We start from the raw sequence: 20428 nt of genomic DNA on the forward strand, positions 1-20428 counted from the left end.
TCGTCGCTATTATATGCTCGCATTTCTTCCTCGTCAGCTGACTGTTGATCGGTTCTATCGCTTTCCATCATTCGCGATCGGCATGGCTGCTGGCGTTCCTCATCTTTTTCTACGTCTCTCGTCGAAGCGATCTCCTCTTCCTCCTATCCGGATTCTAAGTCCCTCGTCCTCTCGTCACTTCCCCCCTTCCTCCCCCGTCGTCGACATCGCGAGCATCGAGAGTGACGTCGAGGGCGCATTGTCCGGATCTTCGGGAGAAGACCGGAATATCCTCCTGTGTCCTCTCTCTCTCTCCTCGTCTCTTCTCCTCCAGGGGGAGAAACTCCCCGAGTGAGATGACACCGACAAGTGGCAGTCTGTCGAATGTCGATACCAAACAAAGTTTCGGAATCGCGCCATTTTCTTATCTTCTCGGCTCGACTCTGAAAATTTCCGCCACGTTCCCCGAGAATTCTCTCTTTCGACGTCATAAATTCCGGAAAAAAAAATCTCGCGGTTGAGAACGCGAGACCATCTACGAGAGTTTGGAATATAAAATCAAGATTTATATACAGATTTATTTAGCGTTTGACAGTTCTCCTGTCACTTGGCGGGGCGGAACGGCGCGTCTCCACTGGTTGTAAACTGGCTATTTTGTCTGCAATCTGGCATCTCTGGTCCCGGCTCTCTTCGACTTCCCGGCGATAATTACCGAAATGCGGCGAAAATTAAACTGTTAAACGCATCGCGGGGAACCGAAAGAATCGCCGCGATTTTGGCGTCGACGTGACCGTCGGGTATTATATGCGCGGAATGGAATTGCGATTACACGCGGACCGGCGCATTGTGCGACCGGCACCGGTATTTTCGTGACGCGAATCGTTAAAAACGTATCGGCATTGTGTGCTATAGGCGAGACAGAAAAAGAGAGGGAGAGAGACGCATTGCCGGCGTCCCCGTATTTTATATCGCGTACCTATACCGATGTCGCGGCGGTGTTTTGCGTCAACGAGCGTAACGAGGTCGCGTTGGTTTATTAAACGTTCCGGCCCGTAACTTATTGCTCAAACGACTAATTATTTTTGTGAAAAGCCATAGCGCGCGCTGGCCAAAACCGCCGGCGACATTTCGATGTTTAATTAATGCCGCGGTGCCGAGATGAAATTCCCTCGTGTATCGGTCATGGTTTTTAACGAACTCTATGGGCAGAGTAGCGAGTCATTTCGCGAGGTATATAACGTGTAATTTTGACATAAATTTCATTCTTTTTCAAGGCGAGATATTTTTAAGAATTTAACCGACCGTGCATCTTTATACGATTTCTTAATTGTCAACTTTGACATTTAGAAAAATCTCGTTGAGGTAATATTAATGTTAATTTTTTACTCTTATAGAATTTTAATCGAAAGATTTTTATATTACGAAAACTATAACGTGAATTTTAATATCAATTTAATTCTTTTTTAAGGTAGAATATATTTTGGATATTTTTGGCAAATTTATAAATCAACCAATTGTGTATTCTTATATAACTTCTTATTGCCAAAAACATTAAAAAATTTTCACTTAATTTTAATCGAATATTTTATTATATCATACCCGTTTATCTAATTAGACCACATAATTCTTTTCTAAGGTATGATATTTTTGGCAAATTTATAACTTAATTAACCGTGTATCCTTACACAATTTCTTTTATTGTTAATTTAACATTAAAATTTTTTTTAAAATTTTGAACTAATAGTAGTATTTAATATTTCTCGCTTAGAATTTTAATCGAATATTTTATTACATCACACATGCCGCTTATCTATCTAAATTAAATCGCGCAAACACTATAACATCAAGTTTGACATAAATTTAATTCTTTTTTAAGGCAGAATATTTTGTATAATTTTAGCAAATTTATAAGTTAACCAATCGTGTATTCTTACACAATTTCTTATTGTCAAATTTAACATTTTTAAACAATTTCGTTCAAGTAATATTAATATTAACATTTTTCGCTCAGAATTTTAATCGAATATTTTATTATATCACACATGCCGCTTATCTATCTAATTAGATCGCGCAAATCTAATCGATATCGTCGATATATCCTTTATCGGCGATTTATATTCTCTGCTCGATATATTACGCATAAAATTCGCGCGTTCCTCCTTTCTTCGCGAAGCAATCTTCGTTGCCGAAAACATCCCCTTCCCCCCTCTTATTTTCACGGCGCTCGGTTAACCAATAAGAGAGACAGGGGATGAGAGGGGGTGGCCTCCCGCGGTCGTTTAATTTTGTTTATGCGGGCACTTTGGAAGACGTAAACACGGTATCTCAATTCACCGGCGTAATTTCGGAGCTCGACTGGCTGCGTTACGATTATGGCGTAATCATATCGGATTGTTATTATGGCTGATGGGGCCCGGCTGCGTCGTGGGGTCGCGAGTAGGGGGGGCCGAGTAGGCTTATCTTTGAAATACGCTGATAGGCCATCCTTTCCCGAAAACCAGTGTGCACCTACCCTCGCGGAAGACTTTCCACGCTTCCCTCTCGTTCTCCTTTCACCCTCGACAGTCGCGCGCGCATGGCACGCTTTATCGCGGCAGGGGCGCGAGAAATTGCCTAAGGATCCGGTCCCTTTTCCTTGGACCGAATTTTCGATTCGCGCCACAAACCCCCGACTTTCCTAGCGAAGCGCGCCGTCGAAAGAACGTCGCTTTTCTCGATTGAGGTTTTGACGATAGAAATCTCCGACGCCCTTGGAAAATGTTTCGCGAGGTATCGCATTTTACATACGTCGCAAGTGACTTTATCACCTAGGTGGTCTATCAGCGAAGGTGATTTTTATTTTTTTTACTATTTTATCCTTCTTTTCTACACTCGTTCGTCGATAGGACTTGAATTAATGTCGCGCAAACAGGCAGTAATTGCTCTCTAAAGACGTTAGCGTGTAAAAATATATATAACGTCGGGATGAGAGTCGCGGCAAACAGAACGCAAGGACCCGCCCTCCCAGGCCGCAAATCCGGGACTCTCTTCGGGGGTCGCATTGTTCCCGATCCCATCGCCGTCGACATCATCAACGTCCTCGTCAGGACGGTGACGTCCGTATTAGACATTAGACTACCAAATAAGTGGGTACGTTCCGCAGGGGGGTCGACCGGGGCGAGATCACCCCCATGTGGCACCCGCATGCCGCCCCCTGGGGGATGCAATCAGAACGTTTCAATCAACAGTCGCTCCGTGAGCGACGCGAGAGGGGGGCGAGTCGAGGAAATCGACGGGCTGGTAATCGTGATGGTGCTGATGGTAGTAGTAGTTGTAGGAGGAGGAGGAGGAGGAGGAGAAGACTAGCAGCAGGACTCGTGGGGTGAGTCTCGTGATTACTCTGATAACCAACGTGCATTAAATCTTGGACCGAAGAGGGCGGAAACCCCTTCCGCCCTTTGTCGCCGAGTGGTTTTAAGGCGGTGAGTCACGACCCGTGTTTTAAAGTGGATGCAAAGGGTCGCGATCTTATCGCGATATCTTATGACGACGCATGAGATTGTCGCGGTAATTGGTTCGGGATCCCGCGTGGGTGATTTTATTACGGGCTCCGCTTCTCCTCCCGATAATTTCGTGTAAACCATGTTTTTGAAATAAAAACTGCAATAATTATTTCCTTAATTTCCTTAAATTTTGTTTCTCACACGGATTTTGGCCAGCTATAGGAGTTAAAAATCGGACGACGACTTGCACAATTTCGGGGATTGCGTGACAGAGAGCTCGGACAACCTTGCGAAGGGTATGTTGTTCGCAAAATAGTCGATCGGCCGCGCTCGTTCGGTCTGCTGATCCGCGATTTCGTCGGCTCACACGAACACGCGCGCATACATACTCGCATGCACGAGGATGCACGCGCGGGCATGCACGTAATCCGTGCGGACGCGAATGAATGGCGAATGAATGGGGCGCGGAGCGAATGACGAAAAGTTAATCACGGCTCACCATATCGTTGCGCGCCGGGTTTTCGCCGGGAGGGGGGCCCAAAGGGGACCGGGGTGTCCCCTTAATTCTCTTGATTACATGGGCGTATCTCGATCGCGGGCTCCGCGCAACCCTAGGCACGGTCCTGCGCCTCTTTAGAATCATACACTATCGACGAGCTCGTTCTCTTTCTCTCTTTTTTTCTCTCTCCTTTTTTCCCCATTTCCCGTCCCGCTCTCTTTTAACGGAGCTCCATATGGCGAAGTTTGTTTTGTGTGCGCTCGTAGTGCACTGTTACGAGACAATTACGATGGTTACGGCGAGTCATCCCGTCACGGATGGTCGCTTTAAAATGATTAGTCGGTGACCAAATTGAGAGCAATACGAGAACCATAATCGCGATCGTTAAAATGCGTCGCTGTAATCTCAAGTCGCGTTTGTTTGAAGAAAGTGGGATAAATTTTTCATATATAAATTAAATTATATGAATAAGAATTTTATATATAAATTAATTATACACATTTATACTATTAATTAATAATTTTATATATTTTAATGTATTATATATATTGTCATCTTTGTTGCGAAATATGAAGGTTGTAATTAATTAATATATATAAAAATTATTTTTCTGACGCAAGTATTATAATTATAAAGATTTTACATATATACATATATATAAAATTATAATACTAGTATGTATCAGAAAAATAATTTTGATGTATGTATTAATTAATTGCAACCTTATTTCATATTTCGCAACAAAGATGACAGGGATTGATATTTGCGATACTTTGTCCAAACGGCGTGTCGAAACACATACATTTCGAGATCTCGAAGCACGGATGGGCAAGTCGCTATTTAAAAGTTCTGGGCGCAAGGAGCCAGGAGGGGGTGTCGAAGGGCTTAAAAAAACTTTCGAGGGGGTAACTCGATTTTAGAGATTGTTCTATTGGTAGTGAGTGCCAACCGGCAAAGTGAATTGTAAAGTAATTGCATAAGATTAGTAGCGCCGGGCGCGGAAGGCACTCTGTCGGTTACTTCCAGTTCAATGAGTCTCAACGACTTTACTTTGATTCGTTCCCTTTTCCTCTCTCTTCTTCTTTTCTGCCTTCGATACTGTCCTCCTCACCTCCAGTTTCCATACCTCTCCCGTCGTTCCCATCCTGTCTTCCCGCAGTCTTTTCTCCCCTCACTTTGTGTTCCATTTGCGTTTCATCGAGCTAATTTGTTGAGATACCGCTTGCCAATATTTCAGTCTTTTTTACCTCATTGGCCTGAATAAAGGGGAGTGTTTGAACCGCGATCTCGATGCGGATAATTGCTTTCCTGTTGCTTGCGGCGAGAGATCTCCGAATAGCTCGCGCGCACTTTATCCTTCTTACCGTGTAAATTTCATAGAATCGTTATAAGATAATTGATGAATGGGAATATCCGCCTTTCGTTAGCAACCGAGCTGAAAATAATTGAATAATTCAACGATGGCAAAAGAAAAAAAAAGAGTGGATTTATATTTATTTCACGATTATTCGCGATTTTATTTTTATTTTCGTGGATTCGAATTTAAGGGCCCGATTGGAGAATATTTTATGTACATCTGGAAAAATTTTGAGAATCCAACTTCATTCATGACTTATTATGATTATTTATAGTTGCCAAAAAAAAAATTATCTAATGCAAAAATAACGACGTAGAAACATCCGCCTACGAGATAATTTGCAGAAATCATTTTTATTACTTTTAACGCGCTCCTCTCGATGTTTCCCAATTATAGGAAAGAATTCGGTATAAGAAGTGCTGCTTCTCTAGTGCCGCTTCCATTCTCCGTGCGAATAATCCCGTCGAATCCCTTCGGAGGACCCTCGAGCACAAATTAGGTACAATCCATTAAGAAGCGTTTCGCAAATCTTCTCCATGGCTCCATTTTCGAGTCGGTCGGGTAGAACTTTCGGAAGGGGGGAACAGCGGGGTGCAGAGACGGAAAGCGGGGGAAAAAAAATCTCGAGGTATAAGAGAGGTAAGAATCCACGTGGAAATTCGCGCGATTGGAACGCAGCCCTCGTCCCCTATTCCGGGGACGTGTACGAGTGGAAATTCGCCGACTGCGAAATGGATTTGCGACAAGGTGACGGCGACGCGAACGAGGAATTCTGATAAGGAGTCTCTCTCCCTCTCTCTCTCTCTCTCTCTCTCTCTCTCTCTCTATCCTTCTCTCTCTTGCTTGAAAGGGAGCGACACATTCGAAAAGACAGCGGCGGATAGAAGGACGTGAGAGAAAAAAAGATGGAGCGGAATCATGCAGAGAAAGCGATAGAGAGGGAGAGATAAAAAGATACGGCGATTGCAAGACGAGAGAGAGAAGGATATATATATATATATATATATATATATATATAGGGAGAGGGGGGATTCGCGAAAGAGACTCGAGCGGACAATGTCCGAGTAATGGTTGCCTCAGGCTACTTTTATATCCCGGACGCTCCGTTGAAAGCTAATGTCCGTGATAACGCCTCGTTCCCCTGTAGTGACCGGCTGCACCACCATCCCTTCTATCCTTCTGTGCTTCCTCGTAGCCCTCCCCCTCCCCCTTTCCTCTTCCGGCTTGTCTCGCATTCGTTCACGTATCTTGCACCTTCTCGGAGAATGCACTTCCGCGAGAGAGAATTCTGATGGCAAAGGCAAACGTATTCGGACCACGACTGCCCGCCGGGCGTGCATATTGTGGCGGAGAATTTGCGAAACACAGAGGAGAAACGTATATACATGCGCATATATATATATGCGTGTCTGGCATCCGTCAAAATATGTATATTCGCGCGAGCTGACACGACGAGGGAAGAGATTCGCGCGAATCTCGTTTAATTATGATTATTCAATGATTATTATTATTATTATTTTTTTAGAAAATATATGTATAGGTACGTGCAAGTTGTAGTATAAACGGGAAATTCATTTCCGCGCTCGCGCCCTCTTTATTTATTATCACAACATCCATCTCGGCGAGATGAAATCTTGTCGCTTTCGTCCGGATGATTTAAAATGCACAGCTAACCGAGGTGCGATGATACACGGGTCGTAAGCACGATATATTTGTCGTGTCAACAATTTAGCGGAAAGTAGGGTGCCGGAGGTACTCGACTTAATGCGGCGAATTCGAACAGCGAAACGACACCGTCACACAGTACCTTCCGAGATTCGTCCTCCGCAAGCCCACCCTTGCGCAGCACCAACGTTTCTCGAGTTTTCTGGGGTCGTGCGTGGGGTCGGCGTATTTCAGGGGACGGCTAATGAAATATCCGTGCCGGTTTAACCGAGTTACAAGCCCCCGCGAGGCCACCCCAGAGGCAGAAACGCGCCGACCCCACGGAACAGGGTACCATCCTCTCGCTGCAACAACAAGAAAACATATTGTCCGCGAATATATACTCTCGCTCGGGGATTTCTAGCAGCTTTTAAAGTCACGGGAATGAGTTCGAAGAGCGATCCAATTTTTTCCTCGACTTTCCCGAATTTTAAAAGGCAAATTATTCTCGATTCAACTTTAATAATCAAGAGGGATCATAGATATAAATAAGAGATATAAATAGATAAGAAATTTATACACAGATAGAATTTTCTCTTAGAATTTATCCTGAAAATTTATCATGGTGGTAATCGTGGGACAATATGGTATGAAAAGAATTTTACGAGAATTTCTTTGCTTAATGTTTATCACAATAAAAATAATAATATCTATTACAATAAAATATAAAACTAAACTGCATAGTAAAATTAATCAAACATATTTTATATTTTATTGCAATAGATATTACGAGGGGTGTGTCACTGTTGCAATACATGTACCTACATTTTTTCTGGAATTACGCATTACTTTGATTTACAAGCATAAAACAATAATAACCCAGACAAGATTAAAACGTCTTAAAAAGTAAAAATAACGTTATGACGTTTTTTAAACATATATTTTACTAAATATTATAATTTATGAAATCATTCATATTTGATATTTAATTTGTTCAAATCTATTCTAATTTTATTTGTATTGTGTGCTTGTTCAAGTTTATATAAAAGAAATTTTTATTAAAAATGTTTTTTAAGTTGATTTTTAAACATTTCTGAGACGTTTTTTTAATCACGAATTTTATACGAAGAAAACAAGATATTGTTTTAAATAATTGGGAACACGTAACTTTTTGTTATATTTTTATTATAATATAATATTTTAATTTAAGTGTTTCAACTAAATATTTGCAATATTAAATTTAAAATATATTAATTTTTAATTTTTTGCATAATATATTGGTCACTAAAAAAATGATTTTGCAACTATAGCAAAAATTTTGTAGGTGCGAAAAATTAACTGAGGTAGATAAACAATTAGCAAATATTGTAATATCGTATATATTTTGCACGTAATCAATCTAAATGACAGAGACAGAACTAAAAAATTCTATCTGTGACAAACGATAATTCTATCTGTGACAAACGATATTCTATCCGATACAAAAAATAGCGATAATTTTTGTTGCGATATCTAGAAATTTTTTTGCGTGGTATACTATATGGTTTACAATAATATTTCACAAATTATTTTTCTTAACATTTCTTTTTATAATCATTCTAATTACATTTTTCTTACTAAATTAAACAGTACTAATATTTAAATATTGTATTTTATTAAAAAAAAAGAATTAACATAATTACATGCATTCCTTCGCATTACTTAGAATTATACGGTGCATTACATGAAATTATTTAGAATTCTCGGCAATACATGTACAAATTTTTGATGAGTGAGACATCCCTCGAGATATTATTTTTATTGTGATAAATATTAATCAGAGAAATTCTCATAAAATTCTTTCCATACCATATTGTTCCACGATTACCATGATTTTCAGGATAAATTCTAAAATTCTCTCTGTGTGTATATAATAATATATTCTCTTCCTATCACAATGCTAACAGGACAAAATATTATATATAAAAAATTTATATATACAGGGTGTCCGGTAATAGTCGCATCAACCGTCGTGTGCAGATTCCTGGGATCATTTGGAGACGATTTTTCCTCAGCGAAAATGTCGAGGGAGGTCATTATTTTTTGCATGTTTTCAATTTTTGCCATCATGTATCTTTGTAACTAAGCCTTAAATTAAAATTCTATTAAAGTAAACTCTACCTAAAATTAACTGAAGAATGTGAATTTATTATTATTTTATTTCCACAAGGCTTAGTTTGCGAAAAACCCTTTATTTTCAATCGCTTATAACTCGAAAATTATTGGTATCTCGACATTTTTGCTGAGGAAAAATCGTCTCCAAATGATCCCAGGAATCTGCACACGACGGTTGATGCGACTATTACCGGACACCCTGTATATAGAGAAGACAAAAAATATATATTAAATATTATATTTTCTGAAGAGAAGAGTTCGTCGACCGATCGAACGGTTTAATATTCGATGAATTCGGTTCAATTCCGCGGAATAGAGATACACCGTGGCTTCCCGCGGGCCGAGAGCCCACTGCGGCTTCTCCCACGATCACTTTCACCCTGCACCTAGCTTAGGATCATCGCAGGCCTAACGTCCGCGCGCGCTGTGTAAACTCGCGGTACGCTACATTAACTCGATCCATCATGCAGCAGGAATCGACTTAACTCCTGTGTATACCGCTGCCCGAGCTCGCCCACTTGGATTAAGGTGTAATGAGGGATTATATGCGCCCCCGATATGCGATATCGTTCCTTCCTGCCCGGGAAAAGTGTATATATATATTGATTTACATCGAATTATCTCGATACGTTGTTAAATAGATCGTAAGGGAGGATAAATCAAACTTTCGGAAGTTTTCGATAATACATCGGTTGAACAGCTACATATTGGAGTAGTCACGAAAATAAGTCGTCAAAGCAAGCGTCAAAGCTTTATATTTTCATATTACATTTTCTTTGTGTTAATGAAGGAACATTCCATGTAGAGAAAATTCCATGTGAATATCCCTAGACTCGATCACGGTTGATTTTACGCGATAATTTTATTGAATAGAGAAATACGACCGTGAAATCAACCGTCGTCTCGCGTCTGCGCTAGATATATTTCTCTGTTTGTAAATTAGCAGTAAGGTAGCAATAAGAGAGCCCGATGCAGTCGTTTATCATCATCAGCGGCCGGTGCGATATATAGGTACTTGTACTTTACTCATATATAAGTACTTGCTTATCAAAATGCTGTCTAATACACCCCCGCGCGCGCGTCAAGTGGAAGTGTATTAAATTTAAATAAAAATACCGACAACCATGTTCACACAGGCCGAGCCTATAAATCAGGGCGACGGCCAGCCGACCGACCAACTCCAGGAGAATAATACCCTATATTTATGTTCTTCTCCATAAAAACACCCTTTTTTTTCTTCACCCTCCGCTCTACATCGGACAGCGAGTCTGTACACGACGTGGGAGAAGACAATTCGCGAAAATCTCTTTTTTTAACGAAAAAAAATTTATCAATCTCTTCTTAGAAAATGAGAGAAAAGAGGGGACAAATTGTGTCGTTTTTTGCTGTTGAAAAATACCCCCAAAAATGGTCTTTCTTTCCCTTCCTCGGCGTTCCTAAGTAGTAGCATTCGCTTGATACCGCGTAAATTTCGTTAACGGGAGTCCGAGAAACGTGGATGCACCGTGACGCGATATATATCCCGCGTTCAGCAACAGCGCTTAATTTGCGCACTGTAGGATGCGACTACGTCGGTATGGACATACCTTAATCTATCGCTCGGAGTGGTTCAGGGTGTGGCACGCCAGGTTGGATTATGTGACCGGGAGCTATAATGAGGACGGCGACAGGATAAATCACTCCTTTCCTACGCCAAGGATAATCATAATCCCGCGTGATCCTGTTCCCGGGAGTTCTGCACGCTTGTTCAGCCTCTCTCTCGCTCTCTTTTTCTTCGCCGTAGGGAGAGACTGAATTCATTTTTCCCGACTCCTTCCGTCTCTCGAGAAATTTCTCTGCCATTCCCCTTTCATCTCTCTCAATCCCCCCTTCCTCTGCGCGCTTCTCTCTCTCTCTCGTATTTTTTTTTGTTATATCTGCCCGCACGAGTCTCGTTTCGGTGTGTTCAGAAGCAGCATCTTGCTACCATTAATAAATGATAACGAGTATGAGTGCTCCGTATTTTTTTGCAATAAAAGAAATATACCAAGATAATCAATTTTAAGCAATATAAATAATATAAATAGTGTAATATTGATATCCTGGTGAGGAGACAATTATTTAGAATGAGTATTAACGAATATAATAGAAAGAAAAAAATTTCTCATCACAATCAATGTGTCCGAATTCGCAAGTCGCGAATAAGAGGATAACTTTTTTTCTTAAGCTTGCGATACAAACGCGATGGGGAAGAAGAGGAGGACTTTAAACGAAAAATAACGTCTTTCCGCGTCATTTCCAGTTCTCCTTACGATCGCGTTAACGACGATATTTTTGCCGGCCGTAACTCGACTTTATTGGACAATTAACGCTCTTATCCCGCATCTCTCTCCTTTTTCGTTGTGCGTTTCCTATATTTTCGTCCCCACCGACACGACGATAAGAAACTTTTTCAAATCTCGGGGTCACGGTGGAGCGAGATATTTGGGGATAATGAGCGTAAATGGGAGTGTTAACGGGATGAAATATATTTAAGAGACGTCGACGCGTTTACCTCGCGAATTCATTTTATTCGGTATTAAAGTTGTCGCGAAATTACGCGATATAAGCGATTTAGAGGAGGATATATACCTAATATTTTTTTTTTCCAATTTTTGTTTCGAAGATAATGTGTGTAATCATGATAAAAATTGATAAAAATATATGATTATACAAAATTATGCGAACAAAATATTACTATAAATATTTTTATGTAGATATATATATATAATTATAAAATAATATATTTATTTTATGATTATAAAATGATATGAAATAATATTTAAAATAATTATAAAATAATATTTATTGCGTACCTATATATAAATTGTTGTATAATTATATATTATATATATATAAATATAAAAATTATATATTCTTAACAAACACACATAAATATTAATATAAGCATAAAATATGTTCCGACTCCACGCGATATAATAATTTATTTTGTCATGTTATTATATCGATTATTCATATATCTCGTCACAATGTGACCTTTCTCTTTGTTGTCCCGTTATGTTATGCAGACACAAGAAGCGCGCATCGCGAAGCTCCTCGGGAAGGGAAGGCTTACTCGCGAATAAACATTCCTTGGCACCGCGCGCATCCTCCTCTCAAAGGAATTTAATGGTTCAGTCGACGACAAGTTTGGCGTATTCAGGTCCGATGGGAACACGCGGTTGCTCTCTTTTTCCACGAACATCATCCACCCTCGCGCGCGTTCACTATACGCGGTTACGTTTCTTCTTCCTCTTTCTTCTGGTTCCCCGAACTTATCCGCGATGCGATTCCACTTCGCGCGAAAGGGTATTCCTTCGATTTCTCGAGATATATAATTTTTTCACCCATATCCATCCGTGCTTTTTTTAATCTACCCAAGAATTCCTTACAGTTTATTCGTTTTTTTTTTATGTTACGTCTTTTCTATTCAAGCTTGTAGCTTAATAATAAGTCTATAGGATATTCGAATGCAGTAATATTTCTTCAAGAAAAATTAAAACTTGATACAATTAAATTATCTTCTTTAATCTCATAAAAAAATCAGATCCTTTAATAGTATAATAATATATATGCTGTACATATATTAAATAGTATATATACATATATTTTTAAATTTCGAATAATCAGGCATGACACACATTTGCGTGCTGCAATCAACATCTTTACCGGCGAGTTATTTTGGTGGACGTTACTTAGCCTTTTCAAATTTAATGCATTTTCCATGTACAAGCATTCAGTGGGTGTTCTCGTATCGGAGGCGCCATTTTGGGTTCTCTGTCAATGAGAAGTACACCCTTTCGCGTCGGCCTTAAGAAGCCCTCGAGTTCCGTCGGGCCACTCGAAACTATTTTCGTATCGTGGTGAAAAGAAATCGATAAAGCTTCCGAAGGGCGACTCGATTGAATAGACAAGAAGAGTGCTTCTATGGGCGGGCATGATTTTTTTTTCTAAACTTTCCCCGACCTCCTCGTACTCGCGCTTTTCTATTAGATCTATCATGTCACCCCGCATTTTACTTTATATACATCTAATATATATTTGTCGCAATAACTCACCGAGCTTAATTAGATAACGATCTTTTATTATGAAGAAATATCTCTGTCGATTTTAATTATCAGCGAGGGGTGTCTCACTCAAAAATTTGTACATGTATTGCGAATTACCGAGAATTTTAACTCCACTGTAATGCACCGTATAATTCTAAAGAATGCGTGTAATTATGTTAATTCTCTTTTTTTAATAAAATACAATATTTAAATATTAGTATACTGTTTAATTTATATAGTAAGAAAAATCTAATTAGAATGATTATAAAAAGAAATGTTAAGGAAAATAAATTTGTGAGATATTATTGTAAATCATATAGTACCAATGTATTATGCAAAAAATTTAAAATTAATATTTTTTTAAAATTAGTATTGCAAATATTTAGTTGAAACACCTAAATTAAAATATTATATTATAATAAAAATATAACAAAAAGTTACGTGTTCCGAATCATAAGTTTAAAAAAATGTCTTGTTTTAAACTTTGTGATTAAAAAATTCAGAAATTTTAAAAAATTAACTTAAGAAACAATTAATAAAAATTTCTCTTATATAAACTTGAACACACAAAATACAAATAAAATTAGATTATATCTGAACAAATTAAATATCAAATATTAATGATTTCACATTAATTATAATATTTAATAAAATATATGTATCTTAAAAAACGTCATAACAACATTACTTTTTAATCTTGTCTGAGTTATTATTGTTTTATGCTTGTAAATCAATGTGAAGTAATGCGAAGTAATGCGTAATTGCAGAAAAAGTGTACGTACATGTATTGAGACAGTGAGACACCCCTCGATTATCATCAGCCTTTGAATTAATTGAAGCGAATTTTTTTCATGTATAATGATTGTACTACAATTATTGACAGGATGTTATAAAAAAATTATTTAGTTTAAGATTGATCATGAAAAAAATATATTGTTAAACGTGGCTGTGCGAGATACTCTTCGAAAACTCGTGTGAAAGCGAACACGCGGCGTTTAAAAAGTTGGATCCTTTTTTAATTCGACACACGCGCGAGAGGCGAAAGATCACCCTTTGCGACAAGACCATTTTAAAGGTATCGCGAGAGAAGAACTTTTAGCAGACCAAACATTTCGTGTTTCGAGTTACCGGCGGTGCATTTGGTATCCTACGATATGCGGGCTCCTCTTGAGTACATATTGTTTTTAATACAAACATCTCTTGCGTATATATTTACGCAAAGCTCTCCCGATGAAATGACGACGAATGACGTGGAAGGGGTGAGTTAGAATGACAGAAACGTTGAGCAAACTTTCGCGTAAAAGCTCGGAGACAAACGCGATATTATTTACGTCATGGAAAAGGGTGGAGGACAATTTTTTATACGTCTTTATATACATATAAAAAAAAAATTATTTCCACTATAGCGTATATTTTTTTATATTTACCACGTCTATATACATATATATAATATACATTTCTTCGTCGTTTTTCTTTTCTTTGGAGGGAGAGAGAGAGAGAGAAAGGATTCATCGTCCATCTCTGTAAAACGGTGCGCCATTATTTTTCGCGCGCCGGAAAGCCGGTGTTCTTTCTCTTTCCCTTCTCGTCCCCCTTTTCTTGTACAACTGTGAATTGCGCGGGAGAAAGAATCGCGCGCGGAGGTCGTCAGGGTCGATCGTACCGAAATACACGGGGGTATAGTCGTCAGGACGAGGATTTACCGCGAAATCGGAGCACGTGTTCCTGGCACCAGAAGCCAATGCTGACAACCTCCAATAACTCAAGCAAGCCTTCGGTCCTCTCTCTCTCTCTCTCTCTCTCTCTCTCGCTCGCGCCTCTAAATCGCAAAGACTCGGTATACCGCATTGACAGATGTACACACGCCCCCCTCGTGTCGCCCGCTATATTAAATATGTGCTCGCTTCCGGCGTTTCGTGCTCTTTGACTCCCGGGAAATTAAGAGAGGAAAATGAGAGGGAATAATTTCTAAGCTAAGCTAACCGACGGCGACGTGGAGTCCCGATGACACGTCGTCGACATATTTCCGAATATTTTGCAAATGTTTTTTTCGCGAAATTTTCTGCGCGATTATATTTTGATTAAAAAAAAAATTCTATTATAAAATTGACTTGATGAAATTTTATTTTATTTTTCGTACATATTTTATCAATGATGTAAGTTTTATTTATTCAACGTATGAATGTTTAAGTCTAAATTTTAATTTAAACTAATCTCTTAATATTAATTAGCTTAGTCATAGTCTACTATGCAAATATTGCGATTTTATTTTTTCATTTTCATTCTCAATTCTATGCGATATACGCGGTAAGACATTGCGACTTTCAATCCATACAACGGCGTATAATTTTTTACGACGGGCGACGATGGTTAATTGCACGGTGGCGACCGATCGAGAAGGGTGCGATCAATTATCCAGCGGTATAACCTTCGACTAATCTGCCTAATCCCGCCGTATGCAGAGAGAGAGAGAGAGAGGGAGAGAGAGAAAGGCCAGCGAAGCGCGGTATAATCGCTCGTCGATTGCAATTACCGGGCTGTGGTTAATAAGGAGATCACCGAGGGACGGTTTCCTGGTGCGGGGATGGTGAAATTTGAGGGGGGAGGGAGATTCGGGGGGAAGGGGGAGGGGATATATGCACGGAGTTGGACCGGGCCAGACGCGGGCCGACGAGCACATTCATTCGGCCCCGGTAATCGGCTTACGGATTGCCAATCATCGGTCAAAGAGCTAACGAAAGAGAGGGAGGGAGAGAGCGAGAGAGAGAGAGGAGAGAGATATGCGAAGGCGAGCTTTTCCTGGCTTCGGAGTTCCTTTCTTGCGTTCCGCTTCCCTTCGATCTTTCTTTTTTCTTCTCCCCCACTTCGAAGCGAAGCCTCTTCGCGGTAACCTGCTCCAAGATGAAGGGAGAAAGAGGGAAAATGGCAGGTTTCTGCGTAATACTCTCTTCGATCTCGATACAGCCTTCTTTCGGAATATATATAAGCTTGCTTCAAAGTTTAATTGTCAAAATATGTCACGTTGAGGATGAGGAATTTTTTGCCTGAATATTCTTCAGATTCGATAAAAAATTAAAAAAAAAAAGAATAGGATCCCAACTTTGTATATTGTTTTTTTTTTTTACATATATGTACTAAATATAAGCGTTTCCGTGAAAATAATAAATAAGCGGAAAATAGGACCGATAAGTTGCGAGACTGAAATTTCTCGAATAATATGATACTCGTTACTCGTCGTTACATCACTTGGACCGATTTATCAATACACGCAGAGATGCGTATATCCGCGCGATGAGAGGCCCTCTAATTAATTAACACCTAACCGCGGAGTCTGGTTGTACTAATTAGTCGAAGCGCGTTGTAATTAGTGTTCACCTACCATTTCGCCGATCGAATTCGAGAGGATCGGTTATAAAACGCGTCGATCGCTCATCAGCGCTCATTTGTATAGATGGCTCATAACACTCATTTGTATAGATGGGCTCATCAGCATTCTCGTCATTTTTTTGTAATATTTATCTCTCGTCTATATTTCTCGATTTATATTTTCAGAGAATTTTTGTTCAGAATTTTACTAAATTAAATTTTTTAAAATTATTTTATTTAATAGAAAAAATTATATACATATATTATAAAATTTATATATTATATAGTATTAATTTTCATATTAAAATTTCTTCTATTAAATTTCTTAAATATTCTTCTGTAATTTTCTAACATTATATTAATTTTAAGCTTTCCAAAAATTAATTAATACTATATAAAATATATACATATAGTATTAATTTTTATATTAAAATTGTTTCTATTAAATTTCTTAAATATACTTCTGTAATTTTCTAACTTTATATTAATTTTAAGCTTTCCAAAATTTTAATTAAAAAAGAAGCAAGTCTTATATACAGTTAATTTAATAGTAAATGTAGTTGAACTTTTTTCTCATCTTTCCCAAAAATTGAGAGAAGCCCAAGTGCAAGTCGCGAGGTCACGACGTTTTATCCCCTCGTTTTTTCCAACCGGAGCTGAATCAGCTTGACCTGCATCGTCGGAGCGGCAATTTCCGGACTGACTGAAATAAAATTCGCCGTTCGAAGGAAAAGCCGTGGTCGAAAAAGGCGGGCGCACTGATAATTATTGTCGTCCAATTAAGAGCCGCTTGGTAGCCGCGTTGGCAATGCGGTTCGATTTTCACGAGAAATCAGCGATTTTCCGCCATTTGCCACTGCCTGTACGTTCGCTCTCCTAGATTTTTGTTGCTTGTTTCTCGCGCTTGTTCCTCAGTTTTCTCTCTTCCTCTCTCTTTCCGTCGACTTTATTCTCGATACCATCTCCGGTCTTTCTCCTTCGTGTTCAAGCGATGCCAAATCAAAACTTTTGTTATTCTTCTCGCATAGGTGTAGGGTCAGGTAATTGATAAGTTATGCGAATCAATTATTTGGCAATTTGTAAAATTTTCTGGCTACATCACTCTTTTTTCTTTTATACAATTTTATATATTACTATAGAACAACACAAGTGCGCGCTACGCGCGCGCCATTCTTCGGTTTTATATTTAAAAAAATGATATTTTTCAAAAATAATATAAAAAGTTTAAATTCAATTAATATTTTTTCACAAAAATTAGTTGATTAAAGCGTTAATTTAATAATTAAATTTTAAAATAATATATGTCAAAAAATTAAAATAGTAATATGTTGTAAATAATATGTTATAATATCTTATATTCTCGATTAATATTTTTTGACAGAAATCAGTTGATAACTGTAAAAAATATTAATCGTGTTTAAAGTATTATAACATATTATTTAAAACATTATTTTAATTTTTATAACATTATTATTTTAAAAATTAATTAGCAAATTAACGCTTTAATCAGCTGATTTCTATCAAAAAATATTAATAAAGCGAAAATTTGCTAATTAAATATTCTAGCTTACATATTTATATTTATATTTATATTGTGTATGTTATAATTTGTTAATTAAATTTTAAAATAATAATATGGTAAAAGTTATAAAATAGTAATATGTTGTAAATAATATGTTATATAATATACCTTATTCTCGATTAATAATTTTTCTTTCTAAAGCTATATCTTTTCGAACGAATCTCCTTCGAGTTTTAATTAATTATTAATATTAATTCATAGTACCGCGCGCGCGCGCTATTAGAATGAAGTTGCCGATGTTTGTAGCGAATAGCGGCCATTACCGAAACGCCGCGAGTATCAGGTAGTTGGAGCTGTGTCCCGCTGTGATTAATTAGTAAGCATAATCGTTAGAAACCATTTCGAACCTTTGTATTGTAATATTTATCAATCGCATATCATAATTTCAACGTTAGTATATGTAGTCGTAATTGTTCGAAACGCATATTTCGCGAAAAATTGGATGCAAAATCTCTTGCCAACATAACCCAACTTAATCTGTTTTCGCACGCGCGAATGTGTTGCGATCCGTGGATATATCTATCGTTAATTCTAGCTTACATATTTATATCGTGTATGCTATAATGTGAAATAATAAGATTCTAATATATGTATGTATTTTATTTGTTACAGGTAGCATTGCGATTCGAGCGTCGTGTCGGGAGTGCCGTGTAAAGTTTCGCGTGTCGGGAGTGCCGTGTAAAGTATCGGGCAGTCGTAATTATTCGTATTTTCGCGAGTGCTACGAAGGACCAAGAGAGGAGGCGGAGGCCCAGGGAGGCATCGGGCGACATCGGGGCAACTATGAGGTATGCAAAATAAAACATTTTTTCTAAACTGCAAACATTTTTTCTAAACTTGTTCATGAGATATTCGACACACACATATGTATATACATAATTTGAATATTTTGTTTTCAGATCAACGCGCTGTGTACTACAACTCCGTTATTGCACGTATCGGTGAGTGAGAAGTTGTTTGTTTTATATATCATTTCTATAGCGATAATGGAGAGTGTATATATGTTGAAAATATTAAAAATAATAATATCTTTTAAATAATATGTTATGATATCTTATCCGCGATTAATATTTCTTGGCAAAAATCAGCTAATAATTGTCAATAATTAAAAATAATAATATATTTTAAATAATATGTTATGATATCTTATCCGCGATTAATATTTTTTGGCAAAAATCAGCTAATAATTGTCAAAAATATTAATTGAATTTAAAATATTATAACATCTCTTTCTAAAAAAGGCATGTTAATCGTAAGTCGATTCTCGCAAGTATATTGTTGCATCTTTTCCGCGATGCTGATCGACTGTTTCGATTTGCATTGTGCGTTATATTCGTAACATCGAGAGGCTATCATCGCGAGGGTTAGTAGTTTAACAATTTGTTCAAAATAAAATTAAATAAAATAATATGTTTTAAATAATATGTTATAATACTTTAAAAACTTGATTAATATTTTTGATAGTTATCAGCTGATTTCTGTCAAAAAATATTAATCGCGGATAAGGTATATATTATAACATATTAATTTAAAACTAATATTATTTTATTTAATTTTATTTTAAACAAGTTGTCAAACTGCTAACCCTCTCGATGACAGTCTCTCGATGCTACGAATGTAACGCACAACGCGAATCTTGACAGCAACACAATGAGCATCACGGAAAAGCAATAAACTTTGATATATGCGAGTATCGACTTTACATATCTTTTTTAGAAAAGAATTCTTCAATTATTTATTTCTTAAAAAATAATTCTTTAAGAGAAATTTATATAAAAAGCACGATGAGAATAATTATTAACAGTTTACAAAATAGTCAATTATTGATTCTTGGAGAGATAATTTTACTTGTCTCGCAGAGAAAAATAGTTTTTACATTTGTTCTTGCAATACGAGTGCGCGACAATCACGAATTATCTTCTCGATCACTTATTTATAATAAAATAATACCTTAAGATATTTATATAAAAAGCCTGATTAATAATTCAGTCATTTACAATAGTCAATTATTTATCCCTCGGAGAGGGCTAATTCTACTTATCCGGCGGAGAAAGGCTCGCTCATTTTTTCCAATTGTTTTTACATTTGTCCCTGCAATACGGGCGGTGACAATCACTAATTATGGCGCTGATTATATCCAATTGACTGGAATTCGGGATTTCCAAAAATTCCAATCGGCGGATTTCATTCCGAAACATTTTGCACACCGTGTATGTACGCGTTTAACCCTATCTCTCGTTCTCTCGTTGCACGTGGTGAACGCGATTGAATGTTGTCATGATTGGCGCCTCTCTCGTA

The 20428-nt window shown here is 37.8% G+C and overlaps 1 protein-coding gene across 1 annotated transcript in view; it reads left to right on the top strand.

Moving 5' to 3' along the window:
- LOC145932903 (uncharacterized) overlaps window positions 1–20428 on the top strand; it is a 144137-nt gene that overhangs the window by 37723 nt on the left and 85986 nt on the right. Inside the window, exons 3-4 of the mRNA XM_083032130.1 lie at window positions 18743–18918; window positions 19030–19071. Of these exons, the coding sequence (XP_082888256.1) occupies window positions 18743–18918; window positions 19030–19071 (218 nt within the window). The remainder of the gene's footprint in view (window positions 1–18742; window positions 18919–19029; window positions 19072–20428) is intronic.

This window comes from Prenolepis imparis, unplaced genomic scaffold (genome assembly GCF_030444845.1).
Source record: "Prenolepis imparis isolate NDT839.2.m4 unplaced genomic scaffold, iyPreImpa1.0 SCAF_2, whole genome shotgun sequence".
In the NCBI taxonomy this organism is placed as follows: Eukaryota; Metazoa; Arthropoda; class Insecta; order Hymenoptera; family Formicidae; genus Prenolepis; species Prenolepis imparis.